This window comes from Mustela nigripes, chromosome 4, assembly GCF_022355385.1.
Source record: "Mustela nigripes isolate SB6536 chromosome 4, MUSNIG.SB6536, whole genome shotgun sequence".
Lineage (NCBI taxonomy): Eukaryota > Metazoa > Chordata > Mammalia > Carnivora > Mustelidae > Mustela > Mustela nigripes.
The window spans coordinates 87,092,721-87,114,404 of record NC_081560.1 but is presented as its reverse complement, the minus strand read 5'-3'; the positions used below and the strand labels follow the sequence as shown (position 1 = coordinate 87,114,404).

Genomic DNA, 21,684 nt, shown 5'->3' with positions numbered 1-21,684 from the left:
CACCTCTAAATAATTCCAGATACATTTCCAAAAGAAAATGAAGGGGAAAAAGGGATCCTTTACATCACCAAAATGCCGTCATCATACCTAGCAATAATTCCCTATATCACCTCAGAGCCCATATTCAAATTTCTTCACCAACCAGGACACACACATTGAAAATGTTTTTGTCTCTTCAGTATCTTGTATCTTTTCATCCTGAACATGTTCTCACACCTTTGATTTTCGTGATAGTGACTTTTTAAAAAAAGATTTTATTTATTTATTTGAGAGAGAGAGAGAGAGGGAGAGAAAGCATGAGTAGGAAGCAGAGGTTGAGGAGGAAGCAGGCTCCCCACTGAGAAGGGAGGGCTTGATCCCAGGACCCTGGGATCATGACTTGAGCTGAAGGCAGACGCTTAACCAACCGAACCACCCAGGCACCCCAATATTGACTTTTTTTTTTTAAGATTTTATTTATTCATCAGAGGGAGAGAGGGGGAGAGAGCGAGCACAGGCAGACAGAATGGCCGGCAGAGGCAGAGGGAGAAGCAGGCTCCCTGCTGAGCAAGGAGCCCAATGTGGAACTCGATCCCAGGACGCCAGGATCATGACCTGAGCCGAAGGCAGCTGCTTAACCAACTGAGCCACCCAGGCGTCCCCCAATATTGACTTTTTGAAGATCCGAAGCCACAAAGCGGTTACTGAGGACAGGACCTGGTGTGACTGCAGTTCTTTATGTATGTTCCACATAAGAAAATTTCACCAGAATTGAGTGCCAGGAAAGAGATGTGTCTCCCCCTACAAACTGGTATTATCTTTCCTTTTTTTTTTTTTTAAATTTTAAGTTATTATAGTAACCTCTACCTTCATCATGGGGCTCAAACTCACGACCCTGATAGCAAGAGCCATATGCTCTTCCAATCAAGTCAGCCAGGCATCCCGGCATTTAATTTTTTTTTCTGGTGAGAGCCAGGAAACTTACTGTCTCCCTTTTTATTCAAGAAGCATAGAGTCAGGGGCGCCTGGGTGGCTCAGTGGGTTAATGGGTGGCTCATGACCTGCCTTTGGCTCAGGTTATGATCTCAGGGTCCTGACATCGGGCCTCGCATCGGGCTTTCTGCTCAGTGGGGAGCCTGCTTCCTCTTCCTTCTCTCTCTGCCTGCCTCTCTGCCTACTTGTGATCTCTGTCAAATAAATAAATAAAATCTTAAAAAAAAAAAGCATAGAGTCAAATTTGTAACTGTGATACTTTTTAGTGGCATTACATCTGCTTCTCCTTTTTTCTTTAATCCTGGGTTCTATTTTCTCAAGTCTATTGTCTCTTTTGCTGTAAACTCTCTTCAATTTTTTTTAAGTTTATTATTTTTATTATTATTAATAATCTCTATCCCCAGTGTGGGGCTGGAACTTATGACCCCGAGATCAAAAGTTTCATGCTCTAAGGAGTAACACGGAGGACATTGGGAGAAGGAGAGGAGAAGTGAGTTGGGGGAAATGGGAGGGGGAGACAAACCATGAGAGACTGTGGACTCTGAGAAACAACTGAGGGTTTTGGAGGGGAGGGTAGTGGGGGGTTGGGTGAGCCTGGTGATGGGTATTATGAGGGCATGTATTGAGTGGAGCACTGGGTGTGGTGCATAAACAATGAATTCTGGAACACTGAAATTAAATTAAATTAAATTAAAAAAAAAAGAAAAAAAAAGTCTCACGCTCTTCTGACTGAGCCAGCCAGGTCCCCTCAAATTCTTGTTTGTTTGCTTTAAGGATACAGGATATAAATAAATCCAGCTGATTTCTCCAAGGCCTTTGCTTTACCTCCAAGTTAAGAGATGAAGAGCTCCTCCAAGGTGCTTTGCAGCCAGCTCCTTTCAGGGAACCAAAGGATTGAAGACAACCTCAGAGGACCAGACCTCTCCTGCCCAGAGCACTCTTCAGTGTAGTCATGATTTAGCATTGATCCTGGCTTCTGACAGTGAACAGGAAGTCTGCTCTCTTGTTAATTTCCTAAGGTGATCCTTGCTCTCTGAGAGTAACCTATGGCCCGCGTGTACTTGGCAGCATTTAATTGTCACCCAGCTCTGTGCCGGGAATGGTGAGAAATCAAAGGAAGCAGTTATGGCTTCTGACCGATAGGGTTTAGGATTGATGGATCATTTCTATTTCCTGGAGATTACAATAGCTCTTGATTCTCAAGGACTTAAAAACACCCATCAAAGGGGACTACTAATCTCAGTGGAAATTTGATAGCCAGAAACACCATGAGGTCCGGTTGCAGCTGCTTATTGAGTGCTTATTATATGCCTGGAATTTATCATATTATTATTTGTCCTCTGAATAATTCTGGACTATAAATTTTCTAGGCTAGAAACCAGAGGTTCAGAGGTATTAAGGAAGTAGCCTTAAGTGGTAAAGCTAGGATGTGAACCTACATCTGTCCCCTAAGCTCATTCTTTAATGTTATACCACATTACCACATTGTGTTTTGTTCATTGCACATAAGAAAATTAGCGAGGAGAAAGACACTACTGCTTAACGCAGAGCTGGAGGGGAGAAACGATGTATCATGCTTTTGACTTGGCCGCAGCTACCTGGGGCTGCACTGTTCAAGGACGCACCTGGAGATGGGTTGATTCTGGCTTTTCCTTGGTCCCTTGGCTAGAAGTGGCTTCTCCCCACTCCAGCTGCCAGTGGTACCTGGTGGGTATGTGGGGCAGGAGCAACACCATCTGGCCACACAGGCTTCCTCTAGGAGGCTCGACCCTTGGCCTGCTCCCTTTCCAGTCGCAGAACAGAAATGTCAGCAGCCCCACACTGGGAGGCTTGCCAAGAACTCAGATCCTTGTTCAATGAAATGTATGTGGTTGAAGAGAAAGTCTGTGGTTTGAATATGTATGTAGGCAGAGCTGCTTCCTGCTCCGGCACCCTTGATTACCTCTATTAATGAGGTCATTGGGACATGTATGTGAAATCTCCCTCTATCCCGGACATGTGCACTCCAGGGGCCTTTATCTCCTATGCAAATTGTGAGGTCAAGAGGTGTTAACTTAGGGGGGCACCTGGGTGGCTGAGTCGTTGGGGGTCTGCCTTCCCGCTCAGGTCATGATCCCAGGGTCCTGGGATTCAGCCCCGCATTGCGCTCCCTGCCGGAAGTCTACTTCTCCCTCTCCTACTCCCTCTGCTTGTGTTCCCTCGCCTGCTATCTCTCTCTGTCAAATAATGGATAAAATCTTTTAAAAAAAAAAAAAAGAGGTGTTGACTTAGGGTTCCTCCCTGGGCTTTGGGAAATCCCTGAAATTCTATGCACACTTTATATATGTGTATATATGTACACATTTCTAGGAAGAGGGAGCTTAATTGCTGTAAGATTTTCAAAGGGGTCCCTGACCCCTGAAAATTTAGAGTCATTACTTTGGGACATATTCAGATAAAGTTTTGTTGGCTTAATGTTAACTTGAGCTACTTTAAAATTACCTTCCCTAAGAGATTTCTGTTGGGTAGTCTTGGGATTTGTCTAGGCTGTGGGAAAATGTTAAGGAGAGAGAACAACCGGTCACTGATTAACCAGTGAAAAGCTGAACACAGCAGTTAAGAGCCCAGGGTCTGGAGTGAGACTGAGGTTTGCGGGGGAGGAGAGGGGATCGGGCCCAGCTCTCCTGCTCAGTAACCACAAGACCTTGGGCACATTATTTAAACCCTGAGCCTCAGTTTTTTTTCCTCTGGAGAATGGGTTGGTACCATTACTACCTCAGAGCATTGTTGTGAGGACTAAGTGGGCTGATCAATGACACGGGGTCAGCCATTATTCGGATCTGTTCTATGATTCCTTATTACAGGGAGTGGAATTGTTATTGGTGGCAGGCTGACGTCAGAGCTATCCTTCTAACTCCTGCAAATGCTCAGAACACGCTGGGTTCTCCTACCTCACCCGTCCCTTCTCCTCCCAGATCGTGAATTTTATTTGTAAAAGTTTATTTATTTATTTATTTATTTATTTATTTTTGTGATCTCTGCACCCAGTGTGGGGTTTGAACTTACTGTCCCAAGATCAAGGGCTGCACGATCCTCCAGCTGGGCCAGCCACGCCCATTTCCTTCCAGATAGTTTAAAGCTGGCTTGGTTTTAAGGCCAGATCAAAAACCACTTTCTTTGTATCTCCCAGCACATTTCATATTCCAGCCTGGTTTCTTGCTTTCTTCTTCTTCTTCTTCTTTTTTTTTAAGATTTTACTTATTTACTTGACAGTGAGAGAGAACACAAGTAGGGGGAGCAGCAGGCAGAGGGAGGGGAAGAAGCAGGCTCCCCGCTGAGCATGGCACCCAATATGTGGACTTGACCCTAGGACCCTAAGATCATGACCTGAGCCAAAGGCAGACGCTCCACTGACTGAGCCACCCAGGCGCTCCTATTTCTTTCTTAATAGCCTGTAACCTATATTTAGAAATGGAGCATCCCTTCTATATCAGACCTTGTATATATATATATATGTGTGTGTGTACATTATATAAGTATATACATATATATTTTGGTCCTTACAACAACCCTGTGAGATATCTTAGTAACAAATACCTTATTAGCCCAAGAGAATTGAGGCAGACAGGTAAGTAATTTTGCCTAAATCCTAAATCCACAGGGGTGCCTGGGTGGCTCAGTGGGTTAAAGCCTCTGCTTTCGGCTCAGGTCATGATCCCAGGGTCCTGGGATTGAGCCCCGCATCAGGCTCTCTGCTCCATGGGGAGCCTGCTTCCTCCTCTCTCTGCTTGTCTCTCTGCCTACTTGTGATCTCTATCTCTGTCAAATAAATAAATAAAATATTTAAAAAAAATCCTAAATCCACAAAGCTAGAAAATAGAAATCTGAGATTAAGGTTCAGATACCTTCAAAGCCAATCTGGTTTGCTGTGTTATTTAGTTATTTCCTTCCTTGCAACTTTAGGTTTTCATGTTTTTTCGCTTAAGAAGTCTATAAATTCCTTGAAGACAAAGACAATTCATTAGACTATTTTTCATACCTTGCAGTACCTAGGGCAATATCTTGGGTTTAATGGGTACCCCATAAATACTTGTTTGTGGGTTACTGAATAGGTACACTTGGCTGGCTTACTTGATAGAGTGTGTGACTCTAGGTCTCAGGGTCCTGAGTTCAAGCCCTGGATTGAGTGTGGAGCCTACTTAAAAAAAAAAAAAAATACACACACAAACACACATATATGGGTTACTAAATGATTATGTGTGTGTGTGTGTGTGTGTGTGTGTGTATGAACCAACTGAAATACTTTTTGTGATTTATTTAAATACTTTCTTACACATAAAACATATAGGGTGTGGTTTTTTTTTCCTTTTTTAAGATTTTATTTATTTATTTGACAGAGGGAGAGACAGCGACAGAGGGAACACAAGCAGGGGGAAGTGGGAGAGGGAGAAGCAGGTTCCCCACTGAGCAGGGAGCCTGATGTGGGGCTCGATTCTAGGGCCCTCGGATCATGACCTGAGCCAAAGACAGACACTTAACTGACCGAACCACTCAGGCACCCAGAGTATAGGGTTTTTTAAAGTATAATTTCTAGGGGCACCTGGGTGGCTCAGTCGGTTAAGCATCTGCTTTTGATTCAGGTCATGATCCCAGAGTCCCCACATCTCTCGGGCTCCTGCTCAGAGCAGAGCCTCCTTCTCCCTCTCCCTTTGCCCCTCCCCCTGCTTATTCTGGCTCTCAAATAAATAAAATCTTCAAAAAATATTATTTCTATAAAACAAATTTTTATTTTAAAGCTTTATTTATTTATTTACTTATTTCAAAGAGAGCAGGAGAGAGAGAGAGAGAGCACGCTAGAGTGTGTGAGTTGTTGGGGGCAGGGCGGAGGGAGAGCATCCTTAGGCCAACTTCCCACTGAGCAGAGAGTCCCATGTGGGGCTCCATCCCACAACCAAGGAGATCATGACCCAAGCAGAAACCAAGAGTTGGACATTCAACTGACTGAGCCATCCAGGTGGCCCTATTTATTTTTTAAAGCAAACTCTACATTCAGTGGGGCTCAAACTCCTGATTCAAGATCACAAGTTGCATGCTCTACTGACTGAGCCAGCCAGGTGCCCTTATAAAACAGAACTTAAGCATAAATAATGTGCTGCTCTTAATGCCACACTCTTTCTAACATATTATAGAAAGAATAAAAATACAGCTGAATAGTACAAGAGGTTTGTACCTGAAATTTTAGTGCTCAGCATGAAGCCTGGTGTGAAATAAGATATTATTAATATTGTTGTTGTTATTATACTATTGTTATAATGCTGGGTGTGCAATTATCACTTATTACTACTGTCAAAGAACTCCTTGTTCCGAGGGAATTCTTTTTTTTTTTCCTTGCAGAGAGAGAGAGTGCGAGAGAGTGTGTGTGTATGTGTGCACGTGGCAGGGAGAGGGGCAGAGGGAGGGGGAAGCAAGACTCAAGCATTCCCCACGCCCAGCGCAGAGCCTGACAGCGGGCTCAATCTCACGACCTTGAGAGCACGATCTGAGCAAAAACCAAGAGTCAGATAGATGCTTAACTGACTGAGCCACGCAAGCGTTCCAGTCTGAGGGAATTCTTAACTCTAGCTTTATAATATTGCGAAAAGGGACATTCTCTGTTCTGTTATCCTTTGATCCTTAGGTAACTTGAGAGTTAAGTGTTATCTCCATTTTAGCTCGTGAGAAGCCTGAGGCTCAGGGAGGTGGTGCTATTTGCCCAGAGAGGGGTGGAACCAAGGCTTCGGGTGAGCTCAGTCTCCCGCCTGCAAGCTTGCGGCTGAGGTCCCACACATCGGGGAGCTGAGATTAGCCATCCCCGCTGTGCCCTTGTTTGAATTCCTGACCCAGAGAATGTGACATATAATGATTGTTGTTTGAAGTCACCGAGTTTTGGGGTAACTTGTTACACGGCAATAGATAGATATGATCCTCCCAATACGCTGAAAATAGACAACCAGTACCTTCTGGATGATACACTGAAAAAATGGATACCTTGTCATAAAATGCTGGGCCAGAACTGTTTTTCCGAGCAGATTGTCTCTTGGTAGGGTTTGGGGCAAGAGCCTTTTTGGTTTTGTTTATCCCTGGCTCCTTTCGCACAGGCAGTTACTTACTCTGGTATGAAGCGTAGAAGAGCAGGTTTTTAGCTCTCCGTCTGCAAGCTGTCTCCTGCATGTCCGGCCCTTGCTGGGGGGAAAGCGCCGCAGCTGTTTCTGGATCTGGCTTATCTTTTGCTTCACTGGTTCACTTAAGCTATTTCTCAGCATTAATCAATAGGTATCGAGGTTGTCCATATTTACTCTTTGCCTACAAATGAAAATTAGAATCATGCACACTTTTGGGGGGTATTTTTGTACTTCTATTTTATTTTTTATTTTATAGGCTCTAAACGTAGCATCGAGCCCAATGACCCCGAGACTGGGCTGAGATCAAGAGTCAGTTGTTTAACTGACTAAGCCCCTGCTTTTGTACTTTTGTACTTTTACTTTTGTACTTTTTAAAAAGAAGATTTTATTCAGTTATTTCAGAGAGAGAGAGAGAGAGAGAGCGCGCGAGCACAGGCACAAGAGGGGAAAGGGGTGGCACGTGGGAGAGGGAGAAGCAGACTTCCCGCTAATCAGGGAGCCCGATGGGGGGCCTAATGGGGGACTCAATCCCAGGATTCTGGGATCAGGAATTGAGCCAAAGGCAGACACTTAACTGATTGAGCCACTCAGGCACTCCTGCTTTTGTATTTTTAAAACTATAAGGGCCCCGGTCATGATCTCATGGGTCCTGCTGTAGAGCCCCTGTTAGGGTCTCACAGTGGGTGGGGAGTCTTCTCGAGATTCTCTCCCTCTGCCCGTCCCCCTGCTCACAGTCTCTCTCTCTCTCTCAAACAAATGAATAAATCTTTTTTCTTTTTTTAAGATTTTATTTATTTATTTGACACACAGAGATCACAAGTAGGCAGAGAGGCAGGCGGAGAGAGGAGGAAGCAGGCTCCATGCTGAGCAGAGAGCCTGAGGCGGGGCTCGATCCCATGACCCTGAGATCATGACCTGAGCCAAAGGCAGAGGCCTTAATCCACTGAGCCACCCAGGCGCCCCACAAATAGATAAATCTTAAAAATAAATAAATAAATAAATAAATAAAATAAAAAGCACAACTCCGGTTTCCTAGGCCAGGATAGCCTCAGGGGAAGAGAAGGACCCAGGTTAAAATCTATCACACAAGCTCCTGGGACTTTCCAGGATTCTGGAGGGCTACCTGTTTGTCCTCATTGTAAGGGTCAGAAGATACCTGTGTGTGTGTGCCTGTGTGTGTGTGCATGTGTGAGTGCGTGTGTGCGTGCATGCCCCTGAGAGCGCGTGTGTACAGAGGGGTGGAGTCAGAAGGCTGTGGGACCTCCTTTGAGGTGCTACGGTGCCTGCCCCTAGGATCCCTGTGCTGTGTATGTAATGAGGTTAAAGACTGAAGAGGAGGACTGTGTGGCTGGGTCTCTGGCCCTGCCTATTTTGTTCATAAAATATATATAACATACAAGCTACCATTTTCACCATTGTTAAGCATTGTTAAGCGTACAGTTTCAGGGGCATTCAACACATTCACATTGTTGGGCAACTGTCACCACTACTTCCAATCCAGAACTTTCTCATCATTCCAAATTAAAACTCTATTCCTTAAACAGTAACTCCCCATTCCTCAATCCTCCAGCCCTTGGTAATCATTATGCTACTTTGTGTCTCTGTGAATTTGCATATTTCAGGTACTTCATATATGGTGGAAACAGACCTTTACTCTTTTGTGTCTGACATATTTCACTTACCACAATGTTTCCAAGGTTCATCGACATATGTGGTTAGCACATATTAGAATTCCATTCTTTTTAAAGGCTGAATAATATTCCATTGTATGTATAAATCTCACTTTATTTATCCATTCATCTGCTGATGGACTTCTGGGTTGTTTTCTCTTTTTAGCTATTGTGAATAATACTGTGGTGAGTTTCAGAATATAAATACTTGTTTGAGTCTCTGTTTTCAACTCTTGTAGGTATTTATCTAGAATTGCTGGATCATATGGTGATTCTAGTATCCAGAGACCTGACCATGGGTCCTGTTGTTTTTAACGATCTATTTGCAAATGGAATACAACAGGGGCTCTTCTGTTATCCCGGCATCCTGAGGGGCTATGCAAATTAGGATCCCAGTGATCTATGGATGTATGGAAACTTGTGTTTGCACTGAGCCCTTACTTCGTGCTAGTTTCTGGGCTGAGTGTAGTGTCTTTTATACTACTCTCTGAGGTAGATTTGATGATTATCCCTGTTTTACAGATTATGAAACTGAGGCATGCAGCTGTCTCATAACTAGTCCAAGGGCACCCAGATTGCAAGTTCTGAGCTAGGATTTGAGCCTACACAGCATTGTGTTCCTTCTTGTGAGTTCAATCTTTATACAGTTCTGCCTTTCCAAGTGGAGTGACCATTAAATTAATCAGCCAGAATTATATTTATTTATCTAGGAGAAAGAAACAGCTTATTTTTTTAAAAGATTTTATTTATTTATTTGACAGACAGAGATCACAAGGAGGCAGAGAGGCAGGCAGAGAGAGAGGAGGAAGCAGGCTCCCCGCCGAGCAGAGAGCCTGATGTGGGGCTCGATCCCAGGACCCTGAGATCATGACCCGAGCTGAAGGCAGAGGTTTTAACCCACTGAGCCACCAAGGCTTATATGGGATAATTATGGTAAAAATTAAAGATAAAAGTAAAAAAAAAGAAACAGCTTATATGGGATAATTATGGTAAAAATTAAAGATAAAAGTAAAAAAAAAAGTTAATGCTAGGAGCCTCTGGTTTAAGAGGATCTCTGTTGGGAGCTCTTTTCTATATTTATGTTAAAATTTTTTTTGTTAATCTATAAGGTATATGATAGGACTTTTATACTTACAGAGGACAAGTTCTCTCTATATCTGCAAGCATAAACCCTTGATTCTACAATGTTTTTAAGGGTAACCCACTGGACTGACAGAAATGCACTTTAAGGTGTTGAAACTTGCAATGAAACATACCACTAGATGGCAGTAGAAATCAATTAAAAAAAAATCCAACAGTAAACTTCGCTCTAGGAAGCAACTTTATCATTTTTGACATGATTAAGGCAACTGTATTTAATTCCAAATGGGCTTTAATCACCTAGCAAAGAATCACAAGCTTTTTAAAGTCAAAAGACCTGAAAAGTGCAAAAGCATTGATAGGGAAACTGCTTCTAAAATTTTAGAAATTCCTGCCTTGGAGGCAGTTAAAATTTCAAGTAAATGTTTGACTTGGGCAATGGTCAGGAAAATAGGACCGCATCCACGTGCTTCCAGGATCCTTTCAGTTCACCATCTCGGCTTGGCCAGGAATCAGCCTTTAGTCCATAATTGCAAATAAAGTCGCCAATTCAGTCCCGAGGGAAAGTTCCTTTCAGTTCATAGCAGAGGAAAGGCCAGTATTTAAGCAATTCTGGAAACTCCGATTGAGCCACAGGTTGGTTCTTCTGCTATCTGAACCCCGGGGCCCATTGACTTGTGGTTGAGATCATGAAATAGATCCCCGATGCGGGGCTCGATCCCAAGACCCCGGAATCGTGACCTGAGCTGAAGGCAGAGGCATTAACCCACTGAGCCACCCAGGCACCCCTTGAGAACTGCTTTTTTAAAAAAGATTTTATGTATTTATTTGACACAGAGAGAGCAGAGAGGGGGAGGGAAGAGGGAGAGGGAGAAGCAGACAGTCTGCTAAGCAGGGAGATCTATGGGGGGCTCCATTCTAGGACCTTGGGATCATGACCTGAGCTGAAGGCAGATGCTTAAGGACTGAACCACCTGGGCGTCCCTGTGATTTTTTTTAAAAAAGATTTTATTCATTTATTTAACAGAGAGATCACAAGTAGGCAGAGAGGCAGGCAGAGAGAGAGGGGGAAGCAGTCTCCCCCGACGAGCAGAGAGCCCGATGCGGAGCTCGATACCAGGACCCCGAGATCATGACCTGAGCTGAAGGCAGAGGTCTTAACCCACTGAGCCACCCAGGCGCCCCATCCCTGTCATCTTTTTTTTTTTTTTTTTAATATTTATTTATTTTAAGTAATCTCTGCATCCAATGTGGGACTTGAACTCAGGACCCTGAGTTCAATTCGCACGCTCCTTGGACTGAGCCAGCCAGGCGCCTAATCCTCTGTGATCTTATGGGCACATCATTTAGCCTGAGCCCCAGACTGCTCATTTGTTAAATGGCATAATAATACTTCGCAGGGGTGTTGTGAGGGCAAATGCCATGAATGGACATGGAAGCTCTGGTAAACTGAACGGTGCTGTCCAAATGCTGCTGTCACTGCTGTTACCATGTCAGCCCACCCACCTCACTGTCGCCTCTACCCCCTCAACACCCTTCTCGTAATCATTTTGGATTTCCGTCTCTCTAACCTCTTCCTCCTCTTCTTCCTAGCTCAGGAACCAACATCCCTTTCCAGAGTGAAAAATCAATAGCTCTCTCTCTTCGTCTTCCAAATTCATTCCTCCAACCAGTCTCATATTCTAATGACGCTTGTCTGTCCTAGATGCTGTGAGGAGCCCTCATGGCCTCCTTCAGAACCAGGCCTCATTCCCACCACGGCTGGGTGGGCCGATACCTCACAGCCCTCTGCCCTCTCTGGAAACTGCCCTCAGCTGAAGAGAGCCACCATGCCCAGGGTCACACCTTTTCCCTGGGGGCCAACCCCCTACATAAAGTGACAGAGGCTCGAGACCCAGCCCCTTCATGTAGTGCAGGACAACCCTGGAAAGCCATCCCAGCATCTGTGCTCCCCAAGGGTCAGCGGAGGCCTCCGTGAGCCCGCCTCCCTCTTCCCAGCCCACCTGTTCCTGCCCACCCTGCTGCCTCCCGTTCGCAGGTGCTGACCCGGAGAGCCCAGATGATTAGCTGCTTTTACCCATATCTCTCCCAGTTGACTTCCCAGGAAATCCAGTCTGCAACACCAGCTCTGGTTTCTGCCAGCTCCAACTCTCACCTCCACAAGGGGAAATCTTCCTTCTCTCTCTCTGCTTCTGCTCTCCATCCTCCCCCCGCCCCCCACCCCTGCAAGTAAACTCTACATCCAATGTGAGGCTTGAACTCACAACCCTGAGATTAAGAGTTGCATGTTCAACCAACTGAGCCAGTCAGGCGCCCCAGTAACCACAATCTTGGGATTTGTTCTATCATTCCTGTGCTTCTATCTTTATAATTTTACCATACAGACATTTATCTCTGAACAAGACATAGTTTAGTTTTGCTTGTTTTTGCCATTTATAGAAATGGAGTCATAGTGTATCAGCTCTAACTTGTTTTTTTCCTACTCAGCATTATAGATCGAATCATCTAATCAAATCATTTATGTAGAGGTTTATGAGTTTGGTTTATTCATTTCCATGCTTATAGTAATATTAATTAACTGAAATATAAAATTTAAACCGTCCACAGTTTATTCTCTATTGATGAATTTTTTGGGGGTGTTTCTGTGCAATAATTTCTCCAGCATATATATCTAAGAATAGAATTAATGAATTTAATGTATACAAATATTCAGTTTGGGAGCACCTGGCTGGCTCAGTTGGTAGAGCACATGATTCCTGATTGGATTGTTAGTTCAAGCCCCACATTGGGCATAGAGATTACTCTAAAGAAAGAAGGAAAAAGGGGCGCCTGGGTGGCTCAGTGGGTTAAGCCGCTGCCTTCGGCTCGGGTCATGATCTCAGGTCCTGGGATCGAGCCCCACATCGGGCTCTCTGCTCTGCGGGGAGCCTGCTTCCCTCTCTGCCAGCCTCTCTGCCTACTTGTGATCTCTGTCTGTCAAATAAATAAATAAAATCTTTAAAAAAAAAGAAAGAAAGAAGGAAAAAAAGAAAGGTATTACCTATTTGAAAAACAAAATAAAGAAAAAAATGTAAAAAAAAAAAAAAAAGCCAAACCAAAATCAAGTGTTCCATTTTGGAAGACAATGCCAAGTTGTTTTTCAAAGTGATTATACCACATTTTACTCTCATCAATAGTATTAGAAACCCCACTTTGTACAGCCATCCTAATGCTTAGTACTGTCAGACTTTTAATTTATGAGAGTAAAATGAGTATTATCATTTGCAATTAATTCGCATTTAAAAAAACATCTTATTTATTTCTTTACTTGACAGAGAAAGACACAATGAGAGAGGAAACACAAGCAAGGGGAGTGAGAGAGGAAGAAGCAGACTCCCCACTGAGCAGGGAGCCAGATGTGAGACTCGATCCCAGGACCCTTGGATCATGATCTGAGCCCAAGGCAGACACTTAATGACTGAGCCATCCAGGTGGCCCTAATTTGCATTTGTTGATTACTAGTTGAATATCTTATAATTTGTTTGCCATTTGTGTGTGTGTGTGTTTAAAGATTTTATTTTTAAGTCATCTCTACACCCAGTGCGGGGCTCAAACTCCCAACCTAGGATCAAGATTCATCTGCTTTTCTGATTGAGCCAGCCAGGCACCCCCACCATGTTTTCTTTTTCTGTTAAATTCCTATACATATCTTTTGCTTGTTTTTACTTTTTTTCTTTTTACTTTTAGGAAATTGATTTTCTAAAAAAACTTATTTTAGCGACAGAGCAAGTGGAGGAAGGGGTTGAGGGAGAGAGAGAATCCTGAAGCAGACTTCCTGCTGAGCGCCAAGCCCACCCAGATGAGGAGGCCGATCCCAGGACCCTGAGATCTTTTTTTTTTTTTTTTTAAGATTTTATTTATTTATTTGACAGAGAGAGATCACAGTAGACAGAGAGGCAGGCAGAGAGAGAGAGAGGGAAGCAGGCTCCCTGCTGAGCAGAGAGCCCGATGTGGGACTTGATCCCAGGACCATGAGATCATGACCTGAGCCGAAGGCAGCAGCTTAACCCACTGAGCCACCCAGGTGCTCCAGGACCCTGAGATCTTAAACTGAGCTGAAATCAAGAGTCAACCACTTAACAGACAGAACCACTGAGGAAATTGATTTTTTTTTAATGATTTTATTTATTTACTTGACAGCTGAGATCACAAGTAGGCAGAGAGGCAGGCACAGAGAGAGGGGGATGCAGGCTTCCTGCTGAGCAGAGAGCCCGATAAAGGGCTCGATCCCAGGACCCTGGGATCATGACCTGAGCTGAAGGCCGAGGCTTTAACCCACTGAGCCACCCAGGTGCCCCTCCTTTTTTTTTGTTTTTTTCCAAGTGAAGCATGGTGATCTTTTTCTTACTGGCCGACTAAGAAGCTGGTCTGCCACAGTGTCTGGATGCAGCAGAACACACGAGACTCCCGGTAAGAGACAAAGGACTTCATCATCATCCGTGGCTAGGCAAGCTGCTTGCCAGTGGTGGTTCCCTTTGCCGCATTCCTGGAGGGCCATGAGAAGAGGGCTGGGTGAACCTTGCAATGGGTTGTATTACAGAAGAGGAACCCTGAGCCCTAGGGAATCTGAATCTTTTATACTGGGCAATGAGCCAGCCTGACTTTGCCTTAGACAGAGACGTTGCCTTTATGACGAACAATAAACAAACCTATACTTTGCTCTAGAGGGAGGCCCTGTCTCTATCTTCCCAGGCTGTTTGCTATACAAAGAGTCTTGACAGGACAACTGGGAATAAAGGCAGTTAGGTGTCTCTGCTCATGAGATGTGCAGAAACACTACTCTCCTGAAGAAATACCTCCCAACAACAACCAAACGTTCTAGCACCATTTACTGACTAGAACATACTTTTTCAACTGAGATATCATGCCATTTCTTCTTATTTCAGTTTTCAAAAAAAATGCATTTATATACTTCTAGGCTTTCTATTTTGCTTCATTGGTTGGTCTATCTTAATTATTATAGTTTTTTAAAAAGATTACTTATTTATTTGAGAGAGAGAAGAGAGAGAGCACAAGCAGTGGGGAGGAGCAGAAGGAGAGGGAGAAGCAGACTTCCTGCTGAGCAGGGAACCCAATGCAAGGCTCAAGCCCATGACCCTGGGATCATGACCTGAGCCAAAGGCAGAGGCTTAACTGAGTGAGCCACCCAGACACCCCTCAATTATTTTAGTTTTATAATAAATCAATATCTGATTGAGCAAGTTTTTCCACCTCGTTCTTTTTTAGGAGCATCATGGCTATTTGTCACATCTTGACATCGTTTTATATATATATATATATATATATATACATATTTTATATATATATATATATATACAATATATATATCGTTTTATATATATATACACACACACACACACACACACACACACACACACACACACATTCCATGCCCAATGTGGGGCTTGAACTCACCAGGATGAGATCAAGAGTCTCATTCATGTTCTACTGACTGATCCAGTGAGGGGCTTTGTGTATTCACAAAAATTTAGAATCAGCTAGTTAAGCTCCTCAGAAAGCTCTGATGAAATTTTGGTGGGCATAGAATCTGATTTTAATCCTATTGAATTTTCCTATTAGTACATATAGCATATTTCTACATTTTTAAAGATCTTTCAAGGATTTAAATGAAGTTTTCTAATTTTCTCCATAAAGTTTCCATACGTATTTTGCCAGCTGTATTCCTGGGTATTATGATTTTTGTTGCTATTATTGAAGACATGTTTTGAACTTACATTTAAAAAGAATAGTTTCTTAGTCACTTGCTGCTATGCTAGAGAAATGCAACTTCAATACATTGATCTTAAATCTAACTATCTTGTTAATTTCTTATCAATTCTAATAATTTTTTAAAAAGACTTTATTTATTTGACAGAAGGAGACAAAGCAAGGGAAGGAACACAAGCAGGGGGAGTAGGAGAGAGATAACAGACTTCCCATGGAGGAGGGAGCCTGCCTCAGGGCTCGATCCCAGGACCCTGAGATCATGACCTGAGCCAAAGGCAGAGGCTTACCCACTGAGCGACCCAGATGCCCCGATTCCAGTGATTTTTACCTGTCGTTTTGGTTTGTTTTTTATAAGGGCAATTATACATTGCTTTTGGCCTTTGGCTAAGAATCAAGTGTAGTATCTGTTCTTATTGGTTTAATATGAGAGCAATTATGATCATAAAATGGTGACAAATTTTCCTCTTCAAATTCTTATACCTTTTTATATCTTTTTCTTGTTTTTCTGTGTTGGCTTTATTAATACGATTATGATAGATATCCTGGTGGTGGGATTATTTGTCTCGTCCTTTATTTTGAAGGGACTACTTTTAACATGTCACAATTATATGTACAAGTACATTGTTTGGTAGAAATGGTTTCTTAGGAAAATTGTCTTTATCCCTAGTTTTGTAAAAATTCCTGCTATTGTGGGTGATTTTAAGTTGTATCAAATGATTTTTTTTTTGCATTTTTCAGGCAATCATATGGTTTTTATCTTTTAGCCTCTTAGTGACTTGCCTAAAAATATTCCATTATGATGTTTGTATTAGGGCAAAGATTGGCCTAGAGTTTTCCTTTATCAAACTGCCCTCAAGGTGAGTTGTGGGAGCATTGTTTCTTTCTGCTCTCTGGATAATTATGTACTAGCTTTAAATCATCAGTTCAGGGGTGCCTGGGTGGCTCAGTGGGTTAAAGCCTCTGACTTCAGCTCGGGTCATGATCTCAGGGTCCTGGGATCGAGCCCCGAATAGGGCTTTCTCCTCGGCGGGGAACCTGCTTCCTCTCTCTCTCTGCCTGCCTCTCTGCCTACTTGTGATCTCTGTCTATCAAATAAGTAAATAAATAAATAAGAAATCTTAATAAATAAATAAATAATCAGTTCACTGAAAATCTGATAGTTTTCTTTGTAGGTGACTAACATTTAAAAAAAATTGAGTTATAACACGTAAGGTACACAGAGTTTAATAGAAGTGACATTAAAACAAGATATGCTATGTAGCAGTTTTATCATTTTCCAGGTATCTACTAATAATTTGCAAAAAATACGTTAAAATCTCTCTTTATGATAACAGATTTGTCTATTTCTCCTTGTAATTCTTTCATTTCTGCTATACACATTTTGAAGCTATCTTATTAAATGCACACAAGTTTAGAATTCTACTATTTTGTTGGTGAGTTGAGACTCTCACCATTGTGTAGGGATTGTTTTGATTGTTGAAAATATTTTTCATTCTTTATTTTTTGGTTTGCTATTAAGATAGCTTTCTTTTGGTTCGTATTTGTCTACTGTATATTTTTATATTCTTTTATTTTCATTTTTTATGCATCATGTTTTATATCTTTTTAAATTTTATTTTTATTTTTTTAAAAGGTTTTTAATTTAATTTAATTTAATTTGACAGGCAGAGATCACAAGTAGGCAGAGAGACAGGCAGAGAGAGAGGAAGGGAATCAGGCTCCTCACTGAGCAGAGAGCCCAATGTGGGGCTTGATCCCAGGACCCTGGGATTGTGATCTGAGCCGAAGGCAGAGGCTTTAACCCACTGAGCCACCCAGGCACCCCTATATCTCTCTTTTAAAGAAAGAGTTATTTATTCATTTGAGAGAGAGAGAGAGAGAGAGAGCACATGCCCTCATGGGGGGAGGGGCAGAGGGTGAGGGAGAGAGAGCGAACCCCCAAGCTGACCCCTGCTGAGTGCACGGACTGACTCGGGGCTTCATCCTAGGACCCTGAGATCCTGACCTGAGCTGAAATCAAGAGTCAGACTGCTTAACCAACTGAGCCAGCCAGGAGCCCCTGTATGAATAAGCTGCATACTGATGGGTTTTTAAAACTCCAATGTCAACAATTTGTTTTAACTGACAAGCTTAACCTACATTTATTTATTTTGTTGTCTGATTTGGTTTTATTTCTTCTATCTTACATCGTGTCTTTTTTTTTTTTTTTTAAGATTTACTTATTTATTTATTTGACAGACAGAGATCACAAGTAGGCAGAGAGGCAGGCAGAGAGAGAGAGGAGGAAGCAGGCTCCCCACTGAGCAAGGAGCCTGATGTGGGGCTGTATCCCAGGACCCTGAGATCATGACCTGAGCCCAAGGCAGAGCCTTAACCCACTGTGCCACCTAGGGGTGCCCCTTACATTGTGCTTTTTATTTTTTCTCCTTTTCCTACACTTTTCTTTTGTAGCTTTGGGGCATTTTATTACAAAAAGCTGCCACTCATATGCATAAACCAACAAGAACTTAGAATTCATCACACATTTACTTCATTTCTTAGCTTCACCTTCTAATAAATCTTTAGCTTTATGGATTTTGGCTGCCATATAAGGAGATCCTCCCTTGTCTGGGTGATTTAAAAGCATACTTCATTGATGAGCAACTCTTATTCCCTTTCTTGGCAGGAGGACTTTTGCCTAGTAATAACACTGCTTCTTGTTTTGTCATTTTGGGTTCAAACCACGCCCCACCCCCAACATGATAGCCACCGCGGAAGGCAGATTTTGGGAGACTGAAACACCTGTTTTATTTGGGGCTCAATCTGGTTCGTGACTGGCAAAACACAATGGCTACAAATCCTGCAGCAGCAGTGGTCAGGCCAGTGGCTACCACTCTATTGGCCTGGGCTGGGACTTGGTCCCCGGCAGCCACCAAATGTGAGCTTCATAGGCTCCAAAGGATGGATGGAGGAATTGCGCCAAGTCCATGCCTTTGCTCAATAGCTGTGTGACCTTGGGTAAATTATTTAAACCTTCTGTGCCACAGTCTCTTCATCTGTGAGCTGAGGATAACAACAGTATCTAACTTATAAGGTTGGTATGAGGGCTAAACGAATTGTTACGTATACCTGGCCCTTTATAAATAACCAATTTGGGGCACCTGGGTGGCTCATTGGTTTAAGCCTCTGCCTTGAGTTCAGGTCCTGATCTCAGGGTCCTGGGATCGAGCCCTGCATCGGGCTCTCTGCACAGCGGGGAACCTGCTTCCCCCTCTCTCTCTGCCTGCCTCTCTGCCTACTTGTGATCTCTGTCTGTCAAATAAATAAAATCTTTAAAAAAAAAATAACCAATTGCTAGTTATGACTTATTAATCTGTATCTTAACTCTCTTTCCAATTAACATAAATGCCTTAAACTCTCTCAACTGACATGGTATGGTTATCCAGTATTTTAGTTGTCATTTTTAAAAATTCTGTAAATTAGATGTTTTATTATTATTTTGTACAATGCTACCTACCTACCTACCTACATACCAAATTCTTTGCTCTCTACTCTTTTTTTGCATCTTGACCCTTACTTCTAGGTTCGTTTTTAGAAATTCCTTCGGTGTAGCTTTATTGCTGGTAATCCTCTTAGCTTTGTTCATCTCAAGATGACTGTATTTTGTTTTTGGTCTTCGACAACTTTTGCTGAAACACAATTTTAGATAGAGTTATTTTACTTTGGCACTTTGTGTATATATGCTAATGTCTCTGGATTTTTTTTTAAGATTTTAAAAATTTATTTGACAGATAGAGAGATCACAAGTAGGCAGAGAGGCAGGCGGCAGGGGTGGGGGGCGGAGCAGGCTCCCTGCTGAGCAGAGAGCCCGATGCTGGACTTGATCCCAGAACCCTGAGATCATGACCTGGGTCAAAGGCAGAGGCTTTAACCACTGAGCCACCCAGGCACCCCGTGTCTCTGGAATTTATGATCAGTTTAGAAATGATTCCTTTGTAGGTGGTATGACATTTCTCTTTGGTTACTTTCATGGTCCTTTCTCTTTCTTCCGTCTACACTTTACTGTCATGTTTGAATTTACTTTTTATTTATCTTGGGTGATGACTATTGTGCTTCCTATGTGTGGATTTATACCTTTTATCATTAATGGAAACATTTCAGCCAATTTCTACTCAAATATTGTCTTTCCCTTTTTCTGGTTCTCCTACTAGAATTAGACATATATATTTTCTGATTAGACATATATATCTTCTCTGTTGCTGAACCACTTTTCATATTCTAGTCTTGGCTTTCTGTATTACATTCTTTGGCACTTTGTGTATATAAAGTGATTTCTTTAGATCTGTCTTCTAGTTGACAAGTTCTCTCTTTTGTTACACCTAGTTTATATTTAAATGATACACCATATTTTAAATTTCAATGATGATTTTTTTCAATTCTAAGAAATTTTTTGTTTCTTTTCAAGTCTAACTGATTATATCTATTGGCTTCTTTATATTTTTCAAGTAGATACCATCTTTATTTCTTTTACATATAAGACATGATTATTTTATATACTGGGTCTGGTAATTGCAATATCTAAAATCTATGAGGCAGTAAGTCTGTCATTCATGATTTCTGCTGATTCTCTCTTGTGGCTTATTCATATGTGTAGTAACTTACAAATTATGAACACATACTTTGTTGAGCTGAATTGGTGAGACCTATGTTACAAATATGCTTTCCTTCCAAAATGGTGTATATTTGTTTTTTTTCCAAAATGGTGTATATTTGAATTTGCCAGCTACCAGGGCTCTGGCAATTTCTTTAATTTCTTGTTTTTTAAGAGTGTAAGAGTGTAAGATTGCATTCCAGATTGGGGGGGGTGCATATCCATGGATTAAACATTTCCGAGAGTAACTATTCTTTTTCTTTCTACCCCGCTTCCCACAGCAAATCCATCTAGAGCTAATGAGAAGACTTAATTTTTGACAAGACTTCTTTTGTTTGCTAGCATGAACATCGTTCCCGTGCTGCACTGGTCTGGAGGTGGCAGCCTTTCTCAAGTGCTCTGCTTTCAGGCGGGACTCTCAAGTTCAGCTCATCCACTTTCAGTGGCCCAAGGCTCAGCCTCCCACCTCCCACTCTGATGTATGCATTTGCCTTCCGGCAGTCCCAGTTTCTGCACTGGCTTACACTTCACGCTCAGTTTTCAGTTTACTCTTCTTTTTTAAATGCCTTTGGGATTTCTCTTACTTTCTTGCAACCTAAGCTGTGTATTAAAAATAAGCTCATTGTCGTTTTTCCAAGTCCTGGGAGTATTATGTAAAGAAGGCTTTTCAGAGCATCTAGTGTATACTGCTAGATGCAGAAGCCAAGAGTAATCTTTAAAATCATAAAGTAGCTTGCATCGCTTTCCACAGCTTTGCCTCACCCTTAACAACAGCACCAGCCATCCTGGCCTACCTCATTCATGGTTCAGCTCCAGTCACCCGCCACTGTCACCGGATTGTGTCTCAAGCCTAGTGACCTTATTCCTACTTCAGAGCCTCTGACTTGTGGCTCCCCCTGTGTGGCATGGGACCTCCCCCCTTTCTTCCGATCTCACCTTATTTTTATTTTTTGGAAGACTGTGTTTATTTGTTTGTTTATTTATTTATTTAGGGAGCTGGGGGAGGGGCAAAAGAAGAGGGAGAAAATCCCAAGAGGACTCCACACCCAGCGCAGAGCCTGACACGGGGCTCAACCCCATGACCCTGAGATTGTGACCTGAGCTGAAATCAAGAGTCAGCCACCCAACCGACAGGGCCACCCAGGTGCCACCCCCCATCTCACTTTAAATGCCATGTTTTCACAGCTGCCTTCCTTGATCAGCCTCTCCCTGTCTCCCTCACATCATCATGTTCTCATTCTCTCGAGGGCACCTATTCTTGGCTGACATTTCCCTGCCAATGGTCTCTTTTCCTACTAGAACCTAAGACCTCTAAGAGCAGGGATCTTGCTTGTCTGGTTTACCATCATCTTCTCAGGATTTAGAACAGTTCCTGGCACACACGTTTATTGAATGACGAGAACTGAGTATTAGCTATTTATTCTTT

At 42.6% G+C, this 21,684-nt stretch overlaps 1 protein-coding gene and 2 pseudogenes across 1 annotated transcript in view; 1 reads left to right on the top strand and 2 right to left on the bottom strand.

Moving 5' to 3' along the window:
* Positions 1–14,086: 14,086 nt before the first annotated feature.
* Positions 14,087–21,684, bottom strand: part of LHFPL3 (LHFPL tetraspan subfamily member 3) — a 588,278-nt gene continuing 580,680 nt past the window's right edge. The window contains exon 3 of the mRNA XM_059397001.1: positions 14,087–14,387. Within this exon, the coding sequence (XP_059252984.1) occupies positions 14,335–14,387 (53 nt within the window). The 3' untranslated portion in view covers positions 14,087–14,334. The remainder of the gene's footprint in view (positions 14,388–21,684) is intronic.
* LOC132016933 (U2 spliceosomal RNA) lies at positions 15,995–16,113 on the top strand (annotated as a pseudogene).
* LOC132015382 (mitochondrial import inner membrane translocase subunit TIM14-like) lies at positions 18,159–21,042 on the bottom strand (annotated as a pseudogene).